The sequence below is a fragment of the Lissotriton helveticus genome, chromosome 6, assembly GCF_964261635.1.
Source record: "Lissotriton helveticus chromosome 6, aLisHel1.1, whole genome shotgun sequence".
NCBI classification, from domain to species: domain Eukaryota; kingdom Metazoa; phylum Chordata; class Amphibia; order Caudata; family Salamandridae; genus Lissotriton; species Lissotriton helveticus.
In genome coordinates, this window is record NC_136067.1 from 191,335,276 (window position 1) to 191,355,703 (window position 20,428).

The window sequence follows — 20,428 nt, forward strand, 5'->3', positions numbered from 1 at the left end:
AAGTTTACATTTGCATTGGTTTTTGTTGTGTTGTGCTTTTACATGATGCTATGCACGTTTTGTAATACTACATGTTATTGGGGGCTTATTTTGTCCTAGATGCAACTCATCAGAGTTCATAAAAATTCTTCTGGGAATTTTTTTACATTTAGCTGAGAATAAAGAAGTGGTTACTTTCAGAGAACATGATTTTGAAAGCATGAGTCTTATTAAAGCAATAAATAGATCACTAAAGCAGCCCATTGCTGAGCTAAAAGAGAGGTCACAACTGCCACATAACAAGAGAAAGGTTAATTAACCAATGTTATTTGCCATGTTGCCATCTATAGACGCCAGAACCATCTGTTGCAAGGACTGCGGAATATTTTAACAAGAAAGCCCAGTTGTTTTTTTGTGGAGTTTTATATTGCTCAAACTAGACCCGGAGGTATCAGCGTGCTTTACATGAGCACCTGTTACTTTACAGACGGACACATTATTTATTAATTTTTTAAAGGCACGGGGAGATAAAGTTATTTGCCCAGAATCGCAGAATTTGAGCGTCCCTGCCGAGACTCGAACCCGGATCCCCAGCTCCAAGGGCGACCGGGTAGCCGTTAGTCCACATTCTCTCCCCAATTGCTGGTAACCTCACATCAGTGCTAAATTTGTAAAACACTATGTGCTGGTGCCCACATCTTTCCCCGTTAGCATGTAGCCAGCACTGCTGCATGTCAGGCGTGCAGACCACTAAGGCTTCCTAGCCCAGATTCCACCTCGTGCTTCGTTCATCCACCCCATTGCATTTCCTGCCCCTTTGTCACAGTCTTAAAGGTTGTCTTCCCTATTTTCTTCCTCCGGAGCTGTTTTTCCATCTTCCCCCTTGCTTTCTTTTTCTGAGTCAAAGTTTGATAATGAAAACTAGGTGCTGGTATCCAAAATAATGTGTGCCAGTGGGCCGCACCTCTAACCAGTGGCTTAAATTAAGTACTGACTCAGATGTTTTATACAAAAACCCGCTAACTCCTACTGGCATTCTCGTCTCTACACCCAGGGTCTGACTGGCCGTACTGGGCAACTGGCATTTCTCCGGGAGACTGGGAGGGTGGGGGCCGGTTTTGCAGCAATGGGGTACGGATTTTTTACTCAATCTAACTCTGGAGGGGTGGGGGGGGGTTACTAGGCAATCGGTGCATTACCTTTACTCCGGAAGTGATGTGATTGGATCAGCAGTCAAAGGCAGCACAGTTTTGCTGTATGTAAAGCACGCGCCTCAGCACTTTAGTAATTCGATCAATGCAGCATTAGAGTGGTGTGTTTTGGCCCTTTCCAGCATCTGTACTGCTGGAAAAACAATTAACTAGGATTCAGATCCAACAGAATCCTTAGAGTATGAAAAGTTGAGGTAACTAAGAGGATACCGCATCAAACTCTCACTTTAGAGTACTACCACTGACAATGAGACCACAACCTATCACTTCAGATGAGGTTACTATTGTGCCCTGAACTTTTGTACCTTATATAATTTATTCAGCAAACAGGGATATGAACTTTCTTGTGACCCATCTTCAAAATGTTATAATGAATCAGTTTCCTCGAATTTCAATATGGCTACTGCACAGTAGTCACTTGCAAAAACAACAGTTGATGGACAGAATGCAGAACAATGTCATACATTCACCCCAATACAGAGATCTGGGCCTCAATCCATCGTTTTTTTGCTCACCATGCCATTCCAGTTTGAACCTAGCCAAATGCAAATCAGTCTTGGCCCTGTGCCCCATGGGAACAGTCCAGCCCGAACTGCCAAGCCAGGTCCTCCCTGGAATGGAAACAAGCATCCTAGGACTGGGTTTCGGGGTTTCAGCCCTCATCAGCCAGGATAGCTTGATTCCAGTGGCATGGAGAGCACGGGACTCACGTCTGAGCATACCCGTCCCACTTGAGGTGACAAATGCAAAAACAACAGTTGATGGACAGAATGCAGAACAATGTCATGCATTCACCCCAGTACAGAGATCTGGGCCTAAATCCATCGTTTTTTTGCTCACCATGCCAATCCAGTTTGAACCTAGCCATATGCAAATCAGTCTTGACCCTGTGCCCCATGGGAAAAGTCCAGCCTGAACTGCCAAGCCAGGTCCTCCCTGGACTGGAATCAAGCATCTTAGGACCGGTTTCGGGCTTTCATCCATCATCAGCCAGGATAGCTTGATTCCAATGGCATTGAGAGCACAGGACTCATGTCGGAGCATACCCGTCCCACTCGGGGTGACAAATGCAAAAGCAGTTGATGGACAGAATGCAGAACAATGTCATACATTCACCCCAGTGTAGTCATCAATGTGATTTTATTTCGATGCCATCTGTGAGGCAGTTGGGGGGGGGAAAATGTGCCAACATTATGCTTCTGGGACTCTAGAACACTATACAAGGGGGAAAAGATAGCCTTTCGATTTTCTTTATAAATAATTTTAGGGTTTAGGCCTACCTCTGAAAAAAAGCAGCGACCAGTACACATGGTAGTATTCAGAGGATCCTACCCACCCACAGTCATGTCACACTTAGACTCAAGTGACACCACCTGTTGGTGTAGACTCACCGTCCACGTGTTCAGAAGGGACCCCTTTGCGGAGATAGAATGGGAAAGGGTGGTGATGAGGTGCGACTGTGGAACCTTCTCTGGAAGAAGCTACGGGCAGCTTCTCTCAGTGATTGGATGAAACTCAGGATTATGCTCCTTCTTGGTCTCTGAAAAGCCCCTGATGGGTGATGTGGAGGAATATATGAGCAGCGGAGTCTTTGTGTGCACATTTAAAGTGTGCCTGTGTATGTCCGTGTGTGTTACAAATGTCCGAAGCCTGAGTTAATATGTGTGAGCAGATATGTATTACTTATCTCTGTATATGTGCACAAACGTACGAAGGCTGTGTGTGTGTGTGTGTGTGCGCATGCTGGTGTAAGTTATTTACTGTGTGTGGCGGTGAGCACACACTGAAATACACGAAGTTCACGTCTGAGTGAGTGGGTAGATGTGCACTAATCCTCTGTGTGGGTAGCTTTATATTTATTTACTCACTTTGTTTTTGACACACCCTCTGAAATATGTGGCCATTGACAGTTTGTGCATTCTGGAAGACTTCCTGCATATGATACTTTAATCAGCGCATCCTTCAGCAATATCAATGTGTTAAGATGCCGCTTCATACAGATGTGGCCGGACGTGGGGGCTACATTAAAAAAAATATATATATATTTAAAAAAACACAACTTACTTTGTGGCGAGAAGCATGTTCTTGCGGGAGTGCAGGTCGCTGGGGTCCGTGTGCTGTCGGTTCAAATACTCGGATACGGCTTTGGCTGGGAATTCCGTCTCGCAGATATATCCGAAATCCCGTGCTAAGTGGACAGCTTCACCTGGAAGGGAAAGGGGATAACCCTGGCGTCAGTGTAATTATGCGAACACGTCACTTCCGCAACTCACACTCCGGTCCCGAGAAATGCGATATTCGGCATTTAACAAATTCACAACCAGTGTTAAAATAAATGTTTCTACATACAAATGTTCTGTGGCTTGGGCTATTTTCTCTTTTTTTTAAATGTATGTTTCAATATAACAGCATATACTATATTATGCTTCTTCCCATTTAAAGCGACAGGGAACAAATACAGTCTCTGGTGGGCGCTCTATAATTGTTTTGTGTTTCTATGATCATGCGATGGACTGTGATGTTTCTCTGACTTCTGTGGTCCGTTTTGCTGTCAATGGTCAATGGCGTGGCTGTCGAATTTCATGGTCTGCCGATGTGTCGGTGATTTGCAGATGGCGTGAAATCGGGGGGGATTAGACGGGCCCATCTTTAACTGAAGAGCTTACTAACACGGACATGAATAGTCGGGAATTAATATTAAGAGCACTTCTACATTTCTTCTCCGCAGCCAGCCTGGTGTCAGCCTCCTGCCCCCAGTGCTTCTAGTCATCAAACCCCCACAGATGCACTTTGTAGCGGGGGAGAATGCATGGGGCGGTGCTCGGGGGGATTCCTGCAGAGCGTCCCCCATGCAGAGGGCTTGAAAGGGGTGCCTGAGGGCGGGTCAAACTATCAAACGCACAAAGGGGAGAATCTGGCCTCAGTAGTTTTCCGACTCTATCTCTTTAAATATGAAAGTGCATGGCAGCCCTTGGAGTGGACCTGTCTGCGCCTGCGCGGCAGTGAGCGGGTGAGCAGAGCTCAGGTCTCACCTACGGCAAGCTGGGTCGACCTGGAAGTGGCTCTCTAAGAAGGTGGTCAGTCATTGGTTGCCATTTTTTTTTGCACTTTTATATAGTGCTAACTTGGCTCAAGACGCTTAACTTGACCACCAGATTACATTTCACAAGATCAGATTATTATTTATTTATTTTGCCACATGGGATATTGAATAATTTGCCAAGAATCACAGGATGTTGAGGCCATGTCAGAGCTCGAACTTGGTTACCCATTTCCAAAGTCTACCATATCTCCTAATTGTGCCTCTGAACTCTGTCTCCCTCAGTCCGTTGAACCACCAGCCTAGCAACCTTCAAAAAGAACCTCAAGCTCCTCACGTTTAACAGACATCTGGGTTAATTCACCCTCCACAAGACTAAAGCCCTCTCTCCACTGTGCCCTGATTTGCCTGTGTTATATGATCCAATTGTTGTAATTGTCTCTTGTGGTAACTTCTGTACATGTATACTGGTGTAAATGTCCGAGTTTAACTACTATTGCTGTAATGCACTGGAACCCTGTATCCTGTGTGCTGTAAAGCGCTCTGATACCTTCGGCCCATGTCTGGATATATAAAATTGCAAAAATAATAATAAAAAAATGGGGCAGAGTCACAAAAATACTTATTTCGCGCCAGGGGCGGCTCTAGGCTCATGGGGGCCCTGGGCAGGGAGCGTAGGTAGGGGGCCCCGGCAGGGCGGAGCGCGGAGGCCAGAGAAGGGGGGAGGGGCGGGGGGTCAGGGTGTTTGGAAGTGAGACAGAGCCGGAGGCCGCCAAATCCCTGGCAGGGGCCGCCACACAATTATGTATCCATCCTCAGAGGATTATTATATTAAGGATATATATTGCTTGGTGGCCCCTGGGGTTTGGTGGCCCTGTGCAGGTGCACAGTTTGCACATGCCTAAGGCCGCCCCTGTTCGCGCCTAACTACTCTTAAGAAAGTCTGTTCAAATACACCATCAGCTCACACCAGCAACATCAGATCTAACAGCAACTGACTCACAGAGGTCGAAGTAGGTGGGATCCGATGGGCATAACTTGCCCACACTTTTAGTTTAAGAATAACAGTTCCCCTACATTGTGTGAAAAGACAACTGTCACGGAATGGTTAATTCCGAAAGTTGAAATGTTGCACCTGAAGTGTAAGGAGGGAGTCTCCTGTGCTGTGAAACCAAGGGAGGAGCAAAGAGCTAAACAAGCCTTCTTGCCAAGGTGCCTGCTTCCCTGAAAGAAATGTAAATGTGCACAACTGGTCAATCTGTAAATGTAAAGGGTGCCTGGAAGGCGGTTTTAGATTTAATTGATGGAATCACTCTAAGCTCCCTGATGACTCACATTTATTCTTTTTGAGTGGTGCTAAAAGGTAGTTAACAGCTGAGCTACAAGGTGTGCGCTTTTAAAAGACAGTTTTAAAAAAATGCCCTACGTACAGTCTGGGTATCACTAAAACCTATATTTTGGAAGCACTTTTGTATCTTGAACCTTTTTGTTCATTTTGTAGCAGCCTATTTTATACTTTATGCAATGTAACTTTAAAATAATGACTTGCTTATTTACAGTGCTTTCTGTCACAGGCTGGGACCTCATACCAAGTCACTGATCTCCACTGCACCAACCAGGTTTTAATTCTGTGTCTCTCTCGTTACACACATAGACCTCTGCAGGGCATCAACTAATAGGGGTTCAATAAAGTACGTCTGTGCATTGCCCACTGATTAACTTAACACGCATTGTTCTCATTTAAGCTGGGAGTCATTCTACAGGTAGTTACCGGAAGGTGAAAGATCGAAAAAAGGTTACAGAATGTTTAGCTTTTTTGCCACGCCTTTGACCCTGCCTCCACGCTCACTCACCCCACCTCTATTACAGCAGCATCACAGTTCCCATACTTTTTTTAATGCACTTCGACCTCTGCTGACAACACACAAACACATCTCCACACACACACCAACTACCCAACAACATATGAAACCATTCAACACAGCCGTGTACATACAAACGCGAAATTACACTACAAACATGCATGTATATGCACACGTTCAACATTGCATACTAACAGGAGCCGCACACATTCTTAGAAACACAAGTCAAACAACAAGCAATACACACAGCTTTGCACGCGCAATTCACCTCGCAAATACGCTCACACAACCTTCCGCGTTAAAACAAAACAGCAGCACAAAATATGCCCCGCAAATACACTCACACAATTCACGTCAAAACGATTGTCGGCTTTTATACGGAATCCACACTGCAAACAGCATGCACATCTGTACACACAACCAGCCTATATCAAACTGCAAGCACGTGCTTACATACGCCGCCATGTCACATCTACACACAGAAATGTATACACTAAAATTGCTAATTACTCGCAGTTTTACACCAACTCAACACTCGTGCACCCAAACACATATATAGAATGTGTCCCACGTGAATACACACACGGGTGGAATGTTTGCACAACACTTAAAAGCACCTTAAGCTTTGGCAAATGCAATCACAACAGATACTGCATGTACATGACAACACACATGAATAGACTCGTGCACAAGCATATAAAGACAAGATGAGCCAATACAAAAACCTGCTTTTTCCGTGTTTATGTATACACACGCGCACGTATGCACGAACACGCATGCACAATCACGTCCTAACCTACATACAAAGCGTCAAGTTAGCGCACGCGAACCAGCAAGCATGCAGCCATAGAGACGACGAAAACATAAACCCTTGTATAAACACCCGTGGAGCGTGCGATATCCAATTTAAAATGTTACTAATTTAAATGAGCTGTGAGGCAAACGCGGGCTTTAATTATGCATTAAAACGAATGGCTTTGAGGTACTATTTTAGACACACACCGCCATTACAGATGAGGCACCGCAGTAGGAGTTTATTCTTATTTTTAACATTTTCTGAAAACATACGTGAATTAATTCGCTCGTTGCGTCCCTAGTTTGTAAGTCTTACTTTCTATTTGTGTGGTCCTTTCTAATGTTTCATCTGGATTGCCTCTATTTTTAAAGCTTACATAGAGGAATACGTATTCGTGAAATTACTCGCAAAAAAGGGTGTGGTGAACCGTTCTTCGTGGAAATATGTGTAAGAAAATCTCGAAACCAAGAATGATGGGGTTGGCAGTGCAGGTGCGGAAGCATATCCGTTCTCAGTGCGCCTGCGGAAGGGCACCTGTGCACATACGAAGAGTACGTGTGGTTCGCAGTCGTAGTGCAGGTGCGGAAGAATACCTATGATTCGTCCTTCAGGTGTGTTAGTATACCTGTGTTCGCAGTGTAATGAGGAAGGATGCCCGTGTGTTCGCGGGGAGACAAAGGAGACCCGTGGAAGTGCAGGACTTGTGTGTCGGGGTACTAGTAAACTCTGTGGAAGGATGCCTGATTGCCTGTGTGATCGTAATGACGGTGCGGAAGGATACCTGTGGCCGGGTAGCACTGTAATGAAGTTGCAGGGGGGTACCTGTGGTAGTGACGGTGCGGAAGGATACCTGTGGGTCTCAGTAGTAGTGCCGGCGCGGAAGGATACCCGTGGGTAGTGGCGGTGCGGAAGTATACCTGTGGGTAGCTCTGTAGCGACGGTGCGGAAGGATACCTGTGGGTCTCACAGTAGTGGCGGTGAGGTAGGGTGTCTGTGGTAGCGCTGTAGTGACGGTGCAGGGGGTACCTGTGGTAGTGACGGTGCAGGGGGTACCTGTGGTAGTGACGGTGCAGGGGGTACCTGTGGTAGTGTTGGTGCGGAAGGATACCTTTAGGTCTCTGTGGTGTGGGTGGATACCTGTGGGTCTCGCAGTAGTGGGGCTGCTGCCATGTCTTACCTTCCACCAGGGAGGTCAGCAGGGTGACGTTGGCGGCCTTGCGCCGACCCGCCGGCAGGTTCAGCCCGATCTTTTCTAGCCGCTCCCGCAACGACCTGCCCCCGTTTTTCGACTTGGCTCTGGAAGGGAAACAACATCACGTCAGAGGTTAGCACGAACCACAGCTTCCGGCAGCAGACAAGAGGAGAGGCGCTTCGAAGCAGATACGGAAGCCCGCTTACCACACAGCACCCACGCTACTGGTCTATTCCTTTATTATGCAGCAATTGTGCATCTTTGTATTCGTGTGGGGAGGGTGGTTATGCTTTTCTCCACAGAATAAATGGCAACGCTTAAACCATAAACACACACATTACCTCTCAAAAAAGCACACGACTTTGCTAAGAATTTCAGAATACACGTTTTTGAGTGTGTAGTTAATTGCTTTATTAATCGTGTATTATTCCGAAGTGAGACACACCTGGTAAAGATACACCGTGGCGGGAAAGAGTTACAGCTATGCAGCCACTTTATAAAAGCTGGGTTACAGGTGGACAGTGGCAGCACAGCTCAGGTGATCTCCAGATATATTGTATAAACAGATGAAGGGTGTGTGCAGGGCCAACAATCCCAGCCAGCAGCAACCACCTGGGCCGAGCACAGGGCAGCCCCGGCGCTAACAGTTGTTGTGCCCACAATGGAGCCTCGAAGCTGACTGACGGACCTCTAGGCGCGCACCAGACACACATTGCCATTCGTTACTCCACTATTTTCATCACAGGAGCCCTGTGTACTTGGACACACCCTCAAGCAGTGTGAGATGTGCATGGAAGCCTTGGGAAAACGGGCTCGCGCACGTATAAAACACGACAGAAAATATAAAGGGAAAGAAACTGAACGATTTTGAAATTATCGTGTTAACCGACCAAATTGTGAGATCGTGGGCAAATCGCTTTGTTCACCAAATATGTTGGCGCGCCTAGAAGCTAAGCAGTTTCATTGTGCTATGAAAGATGATCTATTCATTCTTGCACATTTTAGGCGCATGGTATGTAAACATACGAGACTAAACTGCAGTGGAAAGTGCCCCAGTCATTTCATTCGTCGTGCACACACAAGTTCGTTCGTTTATTCATACATCCCTTCACTCGGACATTTGTTCATTCCCTTATCCGTTTACCAATTAATTCATTTATTTGTTAGCGCGGCTACTTTCTTAATTTATTCTACCGGGCACACATTCATTCATCCTTTCGCTGTTAACGTATTCACTCACTGGTCCTTCCTGTCGCTGGTTAATTTGCTCGTCTTTATTCATACATCAAATCATTCTGCCACCCAATGCATCCACTGTTCAACTTCATTGATGAATGCATTCATCCGTGGACCCGCCCACTCGCTGATTGGCTGCTCGTCCTACAGGGAGGGCCGTGAGTCAGTCTCACCTTCGCAGGACCCCGCCGAGGAGGGAGGCGTTGAGGCACTCTGGGGGGGATAGGCGCCGCTGCACCTCCCCCACCGTCACCTTGTACTTTGAGGTGGAGCTGAGCAGCGACAGGCGGCCTGGCACAGAGCAGAACACCTCCCCCGCGTTCACCGACATGCCCCCCAGGAAGCCATCTTTGTTCATCATCAGCGACGTCACTGACTTGGACGGAACCGGAACTGCAGAGGAGAGAAAGTGGGCACAGTGAGAAAAGGTGAAAACAGCCACATCCCAAAACAGATCTCATCAAGACAAGATTTTTCGTTACCCATAAGCTTGCCCTGGAGTCAGAAGATATTTTAAGGACAGAGAAGCAAGGCACGTTTTCAACTAGCGCATTCTGCTAAATGATGTGCCGAATTCATAGGAAGGGAAGGGAAAGCAGGTACCGAGTTTATGATGGGGTTTGTGCTCTAAACCCCTCTGTGTTCAGGTGGTGCACAAGAGAAAGGCGGACATATAAATACACCATCCTTCATTGAATGGGAATGACTATTCAATTAATCGGAGAAAATAAACCTTTATTAATAATGCACACACATACCCCATAACATACATATTTACGTTTTCAGTGACAGTTTTGTTCGCCTGACGCACTCATTCGTTCCATACGCTTATTAACCCTGATAGTAATGAGAACAACTCCCATTGTGCGCGCGGCCACACACCTGCACGCGAGCACCTTGAGACCCATAAACACACTGGCACGCACACGTGCACACCCCGAAGCAAACACACATCACACATTTTTGTTATGGGAAAAAGATACCGAAGTAAGTGATTAGATTACGGGCCTATTTGCCTTTAAGCTGAGTGTGATAGAAAGGTTAAGTATATTAGTAGACAACGGAACATTATGCTATCATACGGCCTACGAGTGCACATTTTCGATACGTGCGACATGCACATACTTAAAGACCGACCACAGCTGTAGTGCAGCCATGACGTAATGGGACTGGGCGCAAGGAAGGAAAATGGCCCCTTTGACTGCTGCTGGGGTAGTAAATACAGCGATTATCAGGGCTCAATGGCCCGCTCTGGGCTCCGGTGCCACCGCACACGCTGCACCAATGGCCGCGACGCCATGGCACCACACACTCTTGTTTCCTGTCATATTTCTTTCTCTCCCGGTTTCACTCTGATTAAATGCCTCTCGGCACCGCATTGATTTAGCTGCAGGCAATTGGTGCCAACGTTTGGCCTCAACAAATGCATCGGTGTTCTCCCTAAAACGGTGCCAGCACCCACATCAGGTGACCATGGGCAAACGGAGCCACGCGAGGAAAGGGTGCATGTCTAAAAACAAACAACCGGGAACAAGCGAGACCTTAATAAAGTAATTGCTTCATCATTTAGAACACTTTAATGGCCCCAAGCATGAACAAATATTGTTACAACAAACGGAATATTTGTGTAAATGTTGACAAGGCCTCCAAATTCATAGTCTATTGACAACATTATGTAAAGCGTGCCTTCTTTAAATACACTGTGTGCATATTTGCTGGTTCAAAGAGTTCTTAAAGAGGCATTACACTGGTGGCTGCAGTTCAGACATTGTGGCAAATTCGACCTTTCACCCTCCAGAAGTTTTCCGGCCGTCATTATCTTCTTCACTGTGGAATGTGTTCCTAACTAGAGTTCTCCTGTCTGGTCCCCCTGGAGGGTGGTAGTTTTAAGAGCGGCCTCGCACCCTATATTGAAGCCTCAGCCTAGTATGCACCACTTGTGCCCTCAGGGCAGCCGTGGGCGTAGTGACATTGGTAGGTCAAAATTACTAATCAAACTCCAGTACTAGAATATCTGGGGAAAGAGAAACTTTGCCCTAAATATTCCAGGAGGCTTATTTTTCATTCCAACTCCAGTCCTGAAATATTTTGGGAACAGTTTTACATTTCCCAAGTGTGTTAGAAATGCTTGAAAGGCAGTAACTTAGAATGGTAAAAAGTGCAGCCCTGAGGGTGCAGCTCAGGGCAAAAAGCTAGGAGTACCTACTTCTCTGCCTTCCACTGCCTGCGTCGACGAAGTGTTACGTCACAGGACACACAGAAAAATCCAGCCGTAACAGCAGGTTGGGCTCGTTTACTCTTGTGGGCTTCAAGACGGGTGTGGAGGGAGGATGACTTCTCTCGCTTTACAACGCCTACCCATTACCAGGAACATTGTATTAACAATGAAGTCATGATTACGTTTTTGTAAAGATATAGTCTTCCGCTCCTTGTTTTCGCTTTTTTAAAATATCTTCACCTTTCGCTTTCTCCTGTTCTTTACTCACTTCGTTTTCTCCTCATCTATTAAGTTTCAACCTCTTCCCTACACCACCCACTGCCACTTCTCTTCTCCATCCATACACATTTCTCTTCTCTTCCTCGGTCAAACTTTCTTTCTCATTTGCTTGCTCAAGCACTTTCCTCCTTCACCTCTTTCCCTTTAGTTTCCTCCTTATTTTTCCACCTCTCTCTCTCAATATCCACTTCAAGTGCCTCCTCCGTTTTTCAATCTCACACACATACAACCCCCGTCTCTCTGCCCTATCTACCTTCTCCTGTTCTTTCAGCACCCGTGACGACATCTGGGGTATTACCCCCAAAACACTCAGAATGGTGCAGCTTTTCTCAAAACAACCAGGACAATTAGAAAGAACTAAATATACTGCCAGCCTCATCCACAAATTAAAAAAAATCTAGAGGATAAAAAAATCTATACTCTCGCCCAAACACAGCCCATAAACACCGATGCAAGCATGATCAGGAAGCAAGGTGAAGGCATCAAGCCAAAATTAAGGCCTGCTGCTTACTGCGAAGGCATCATCCACACCCACTCCCTGGCATTCTTAAACCACTGACACCACGAAGAAGGAAACCAGATGTGACGGCATCATCCACACCCACTCCCTGGCATTCATAAACCACTGACACAGTGAAGAAGGTAAACCAGATGCAAAGGCATCATCCTCAGCCCCTCTCTGGCATCCATAAACCACTGGCACCGTGAAGAAGGATAACCAGATGTGAAGGCATCATCCTCACCCACTCTCTGGCATCCATAAACCACTGACACCACGAAGAAGGAAAACCAGATACAAAGGCATCATCTTCACCCACTCCCTGGCATCCATAAACCACTGACACCATGAAGAAGGAAAACCAGATGCGAAGGCATCATCCTTAGCCACCCTCTGGCATCCATAAACCACTGACACCACGAAGAAGGAAAACCAGATACAAAGGCATCATCCTCACCCACTCACTGGCATCCATAAACCACTGGCACAGTGAAGAAGGAAAATCAGATGTTGAAGGCATCATTCTTAGCCACTCTCTGGCATCCATAAACCACTGGTACCGTGAAGAAGGAAAACCAGATGCAAAGACATCATCCTCAGCCACTCCCTGGCATCCATAAACCACTGGCACCTTGAAGAAGGAAAACCAGATACGAAGGCATCATCCTCAGCCACTCCCTGGCATCCATAAACCACTGACACCACGAAGAAGGAAAACCAGATGTGAAGGCATCATCCTCAGCCACTTAGAGGCATCCATAAACCACTGGCACCGTGACAAAGGAAAACCAGATGTGAAGGCATCATCCTCAGCCACTCCCTGGCATCCATAAACCACTGACACCACGAAGAAGGAAAACCAGATACAAAGGCATCATCTTCACCCACTCCCTGGCATCCATAAACCACTGACACCATGAAGAAGGAAAACCAGATGCAAAGGCATCATCCTTAGCCACCCTCTGGCATCCATAAACCACTGGCACCATGACGAAGGAAAACCAGATGTGAAGGCATCATCCTCACCCACTCCCTGGCATCCATAAACCACTGGTACCGTGAAGAAGGAAAACCAGATGCGAAGGCATCATCCTTAGCCACCCTCTGGCATCCATAAACCACTGACACCACGAAGAAGGAAAACCAGATACAAAGGCATCATCCTCACCCACTCTCAGGTATCCATAAACCACTGACACAGTGAAGAAGGAAAACCAGACGTGAAGGCATCATCCGCAGCCACTTTCTGGCATCCATAAACCGCTGGCACCGTGAAGAAGGAAAACCAGATGCGAAGGGATCATCCTCATCCACCCCCTGGTATCCATAAAGCACTGGCACCTTGAAGAAGGAAAGCCAGATACGAAGGCATCATCCTCACCCTGCTCTCTTGCATCCACAAACCACTAGCACCTTAGAGAATGAAAGCTAGATGCAAAGGCCTCATCCTCACCCACTCTCAGGTATCCATAAGCCACTGACACCTTGAAGTAGGAAAGCCTGATGCAAAGGCATCATCCTCACCCTCTCTCTGGCATCCATAAGCCACTGGCACAATGAAGAAGGAAAAGCCGATCTTCTCGGTGAACAAACTGGACAAGACTAAAGAAGCTGACACTGACTTGAGGCGAAGGACAGAAACCCTGCCACTATCACTGCATGGGTTCTGCACCCCACAGTCATATATGATCATGATTACACAAACAGTATCATGGCGTGCCAACTCATCTTGCAGATAGAAATGAGCGCGGGATGCAGGATAGACTTGTACTGATGCCCTCCCTCCTGCGGGTTCTGTTCCCTCCACAATAATGTCTGCTCTCCAGCACCCTCTTCCCCACCTCCAGGGGTTCTCGGAGCTTGATTCCCCTCACAATGATTCCTCCTCCCTACCTAGGTCTCCTCACATCTTCTAACAAGTGATTTTGTGAAATTTGTATGCAAAGGTTGCAATGACAGAATGCAGCATTAAATAAGCTGTACCAGTGACGACAGCAAGGTGTGTGTACTCCTTACATTGCATCTATTAGAAATCTCACTACCCCTGCACAGAAAGTATTGTAAACAAAAAGGTCATCTGCACTGGATCAGCCTATACTGCTATTCTGTGAATCTGAGTAGTTACCATGTCTACAAAGTGCAACACATAAAAGAAGTGTAGCTAGCTCGTAAGAACGTGCCCCGGAAGCAGAAACCCGCAGGGATGCATTGCAGCTTCTCTCACGTTGGGAGTTGGGGTTTCCTGCACTCAGGAGCTCATTGTGCACTGCTCCTCGTCCTGCATGAATATTCATCACTTCACCGTCCAATGAACTGACAAATTAGAAGGAAGCGGGATCCAGGAAGTGTGTTCCAGCCCCACATGCCTTGATGCCTTCAAAGTAAGTCTGGCAATGGAAATAAGGTCACCAGATTTTGGAAACCGTAAACAGAATTATACCCCAGACAAAGATGTAGGGCTGCAATTTTACAGTGACCCTGAGGCAGAATATGGCTCAATTGACAGCATTCATCAGGACAGAAAATGGCCCTCGGGTACCAAGATTGGGATTTTGTGCTAACAGCACAGGCAAATGCAATGCACACATCACCTGCGTATCTCGAAAAGCTACACAGTGAGTGCTTCTAACTATTTCTGCAAAGGTACCCATGGCAGCTCGTTCGACTTGGTAGGTATAAAATTCGGAACATCTGCATTTACAAAAAAAATACCTAGGCTGGTCTGGCAAATCTGGTCACCTTAAATGAAAGTCACACTCTCCATGCTCTGTACCTGCTGTATCAGTGCTCCAGTCAGCTGTGCATAAAGCCAACTCCTTTACACAAAAAATCAATAAATGTATGTTCATTGGCAGGGTGCGCACATTCGTGGCGCCATTTTGATAAATGTAGACGTGAGCCTCAGATTTAGCTTAACTGCTACTGCCTGAGGTCAGCTATGCAAAGGCTTTCAGTCAAGCATCACTCCATGGTGTCCAAACCATCACGCCAAAAGCCCCTGATCTCAGAGGGAGTGCTTGGTGACTAAACTGTTCCTCTTGCGTAGCAAAGTTGCGGACAAATAATTGCAATACATGGAAATGCCTCTTCCTTAATTGTGTCACAGCCGTTCCCGGTGAGACTGGCGTGGGGCACTCTCACTGAAACACACCTTTGACCTTCAGTCAGTGAACAAATATCCATACACTCCCCACCTCCATGAGCGGGCATACCTACATACGTTCCCAGGAGTCAATCTAGGAGTGAGGCCAAGCTAAAGTGCTTCTATACTTGAAGCTCGTTACATTCCTGGACATATATGTATTTATAAATTGTACTGTTTTGAATTGTAATTGCATTTATATAGCGCTTACTACCCCTGATGAGGCGTCAAAATGCTTTTTCGGCGAGTAGCATGCTACTCCTGAACCCATAAAAGATTAGTGTTGAATTAGTATATTGAAACATGAAAGTAATTTGAGTGGTGGATATGTTAGTAAGTTATTTGGATTCAGATGGACAGTGGAGGGAAAATAGAGGGGAAAAGAGTTGCATTTATATAATATACTATTTTTAGTGCACACGCTTCAAGCCCCATCACCACTCACCACTTATTATCAAACCTAATGGCCAGGGAGATGGAGAAGAACCAAAAGACTAGGTGGTTGGAAGTATCTGCAATCTTTTTCTTATCTTTCATAGACCGATAGAAGTCAGATAAAATGGGGGTTAGAAGGGTTTCAAGGCACTTCGTCTTCAGCTATACCAGTAAATGTGAACAGAGAAGAATCAAGAAGGTGGCAGGAGAATTTCTAGGCACTTTGTCATCAACCAAGATGGCAAACAACGCGAAGGAGTACAAGAGTAACATTTGGGTTAGAAGAGCCTCTAGGCACTGCATCATCAGCCATAACGCTCAAAGATTCTGGCAAATGTAAGAAGAGTAGGGAGATACAAGAGCATATAAACACTTGGGCCTGAAGAAGATCTCGGCGATGTGGTTACTCCGTCACAATGATGTCAGATATCCCCTCGCCGAAATATAAATCCTATAGGATAAAATTGGATTTATAGTTTGGCGGACGGGCTATCTGTCAACGTTGTGGCGGAATAACCCATCCACCAAGAGCTAAATCTGGCCCCAAGTCACGAATATTACTAGCCAGGAAGAATGGACCAATTTCGGCAAAAATTGTCAGGTTTAAGCTCCAAGGGCAGGGATTTTCAGAACTGTGGTCTTGCAGTAGAGACATTGCTGTTTGGTTTGTGAGATATATGAGGCGTGTGCTGTGGAATGTGTGATGTAGAGGAGAGAAGTACAGGCTTGACTGTCAATGTACTAGTGTGAGAGACAGTAAAACATAACATTGATGCAAATTTTGACTGTGAGTCACCGTAGATCATGTTAAATGAATGGATGATTGAATAAACATTAGTCACATTACAAATCTGTGTGGACGCTCATTGTTGAACTGATATGCAGAGAAAATGGCTGAGCACAAGCCATGGGAGCTCAATCGGCCAGCAAGAAAGGAGCCCTCAGTTTTAATCACGATTTCACCACTTGAAATCAAATTGGTGTTCCTGCGAGGATTACTTCATCATAACCTGTCTCAATCTCCCGTCAGTAGCCAGATGCTCCTAACAAACAGGTGAAATGCAGGTGTGGGCCATTTACAGAGCCAGTGGTGTCATGAACCCCTCACAGAGGCTACTTTAGCGAGGGGTTGGTGCAGATGAGCAGTGCGGGTAACGTAGCACCTTTACAATGCTATTTATGGCTCCTTGGAGTTTGATCGGAGACACTGGTTTCCAAACAGAAATTCATAAATACAACTGCAAGAGAGCAGCATGATGGAACTGTGGGGCAGAACAAGAAATGAAAAATTAGAGCATGAATAGAAAAAAGGCAGGAATGAATGAAGGGAAGAATGGGTGGATGGTGATATGGTGGATGAGCGGAGAGAGGGATGCAGGGACTGATGAGCAGATTGATGGATTGACACATAGACAAGAACTGAAGGAGAGATAGATCGATGAAAGGATGAAGAGCATGATGAATGTGATGATGGATGGATGAATGTAGAGGATGACTGAATGGACTGAGCAGTGGATGGGTGGCTAAAGAGTAGTGAGGGAGTATGGACAGGCGGAGCCATGGATGGGCCAAGAGGAAGAAGGATGGATGAAAGGAGGATGGAGGAATGGAGAGAAGAATGCATGGATGGATGACAAGATGGATGGATGACGAAAAGGGTGAATGTATGAATGGCTGGATGACTAAATTAATTGATAATTCAGGTATAAAAGGCGCAATTTAGACGCATTGTTTTTAGGATTCCCTCAGGCCACTGGCTATTGAATACCACTGACAAGAGTGATACTAATACTTGTAATTTAACAGAGATGTGAAACTGAAAACCTTTGATTTCACATTCATCGAAATAAAATGCTCATTGCTACTGTAGGCTTTGTAGTTGATCACGGTTTGAACCAACTAAACAGTCTAAGGAATATAATACCAATAGCATCTCAACTCAGTTAATCCATGATTTCTTTAAAATGTGCCAAAAACAAACTTGGTGACAGAAGGTTTTAACAGTTTGGTTTCAGTTCATTCCCGTATGGATTGTCAATGCCTGTGCTTTAAAAGTGTCAAAAACCTAAAATTGACAGCCGGAAGACTATAATAGTTTAACTGCAGTTAATTCCTGCATGGATTATTGTAATTCCATTGATGCCTGGTTACCTGCCATGTGGCCGCTAGCTACAAAGAGCCAGAAATGCAGTCCTTGGCCTTTCTGGGAGATTGGAACAGAGACAATAATCAGACATGCATTGTACTATCTCCACGTACACTGCCAGTGATTGCATTGCAGTGCTATGCTGCGTGATTTTGGTTCATAAAGAGCTCCATGGCATTCTTCTGCCATAAAGTGCTGTAAAGGACAACTTGTTATTATCTAATTTAATCACATTAATTGTACCAAACTCAAAATGATGAAAGTCTGAATTGATCTTGTGTGATTCAAACTCGTGAAATGATGGTCACAGCTGATGCCAATAGCAGGAGTTTAACTCACTGAGCAACCTTGCTGGACCTGAAATTCCATGTGATGATACGGGGGAGGGGAGTGTCAAAGAAAATATAATGTTGGTTCCTCTGATGGCCTCAGTGATCAAAGGGTGTGCAAGCTCACGCCTGACAGCTCTGTGATGGTGGAGAAATGAAGTCAGTATGGTCTGAAGATAGAAGAAGCAGGAAAACAGGGCACACCAGGTACTAATATCACGCCTGCGCGAGCAATCATATAATAGGGAAGCGATTACACAAAGAATCCAGGGCCAACAACACCCCACAGTTCGAAAAAAATAACAACACAACAGGCAATTTCCTTTGCACCCCCAACCAACTCCCATTCAGTTTTGTTTTATGATTTATGGGATTATTGTTGTGATCACCTGAATATAATGTTGAAGAGTCATGTCTTATGTTCTGTAAAGTTCCAAAGCATCCCGAAGGGTTCATAAGGCAGCATGTCCTCGCTACACAGATCACAACAAATACAAAAATAATGGTAGTAAGTAAGGGGGGGCACGCCTATTCTGAAAAATGCTCTTTATTGGCAGACATTCAGATTCAACAGTTACAGATGGTTTCAGCTCTACCCAGGCGCAGCGTGTGGACTACATACACCATGAAAAACAGGGGGGATTTTACAGGGTAAGTAAAAACACCGGCCGGAACTGAAGCACACTGACAGATCCCAAGAGCTAGGCCAGGGAGGACACTAAATGTGTGTGTGTTTATATGCAGAGTGCAGACAGTGGCTGCAATTGGTGGGCATCAGCATGTTTTTTGTCGACAAGGATTAGGGGGGAAAAAATGAAACGTAGACAAAGTGACAAAGCAGGAGTGTGAATGATCATGCAAGAGTGAGAAAGAGACAGGTGACAGAGAGAAGGGTCACGAAGCATATTCAAAAGTAACAGCCTTGGTATTTGGCAATCGGCAGCACTGGCTCCTAAAAATATATTGGTCCCTATATATAATAATATTGTTTGTTTTACTAATACCTGAGTGGAGACCTAGCTAGACAGCTACAAAGCCGTTTGCAGTTGTCGTGTCTTAAGAAATTCCTAATAGACAACAAATATGTGAAAGGGGGCATGCACAGCCACAGCAGGTCATTAAAAGTCAAATAACCGAGCTACTCGCACTGCATCCAGTGCATGCCAAGGGTAAAGGGTCACTTGGCATGCCCAGCGGAGTTTACAAGAGGGGCGTGCCTTCTTGCCTCCCTCTCCATTACATATTAGCTCAGCCCAGTGGCCTCCATCGCTGCCCGCTTGATTTGTTCGTAATTATGCGGCCCCTGCCCCCGCGCGCGGAGGAGTGAGGCGCCGTGTAGCGACAGCCGGAAATGGCGAGGAAATGGAGCATGGCGGCGCCCCGGCGCGAGCCCTCTCTGCTCCCCGTGTTTACAGATCCGCGCGCATACATTAGCGCTATTTCTCTGCAAGATCTCGGTTGGATCCCTAGACGTGACCTCGACGCAGCACAATAATTCGGCGCAAGAAACTACCTGGGAGGAGTAAGCATGTGTGGTTGCAAGAGGCAGGAAGTGGCAGCTGTCTGTTCCGGAAGTGTTACCTGCAGCTGTTGCAAACGTTTATGACACGTCACCGCAAGTGGGTAACACTTCAGCAATTTGAGGGCATAACCTATACCCAGGGCCACTGGAATTATGCAGCAGGGTTGACTAAATAATGCATCAAGAAAAGGCAAATTAAGCAGCATAATGCAGCACATTTTTTGATAGCGTTACTTTATTATTTTGTTGAAAGATGACCAGTTAACCTTTGAGACGGGCCTTCCACAGCGCATGCACACGTTGCAATGTTTTTTGTTACTTTTGATCCATTAGAAATAGAAACAATATTTTTTTGGTTAAAATCTGCAAAATTATGCAGCAAATGATGGATTATGTAGCAAATCCATAATTATGCGTAAAAAGACGTGGCTGCAGAATCACATAATTTCAGTGGCCCTGCCTTTACCAAAGCGAGCAAAGGACTTACTTGCACAGACTAGTTTCTCCCTCTCTTCTAGTGCATGTGTATATGTCTATTGGTA

At 45.8% G+C, this 20,428-nt stretch overlaps 1 protein-coding gene across 2 annotated transcripts in view; it reads right to left on the bottom strand.

The window, feature by feature from the left end:
* TFAP2B (transcription factor AP-2 beta) overlaps positions 1-20,428 on the bottom strand; it is a 107,433-nt gene that overhangs the window by 19,907 nt on the left and 67,098 nt on the right. For both annotated transcript variants that reach the window (XM_078647592.1, XM_078647593.1), the window contains exons 4-6: positions 9,490-9,709; positions 8,066-8,184; positions 3,255-3,396 (exon numbers count right to left, since the gene is read on the bottom strand). In XM_078647592.1, the coding sequence (XP_078503718.1) occupies positions 3,255-3,396; positions 8,066-8,184; positions 9,490-9,709 (481 nt within the window). The remainder of the gene's footprint in view (positions 1-3,254; positions 3,397-8,065; positions 8,185-9,489; positions 9,710-20,428) is intronic.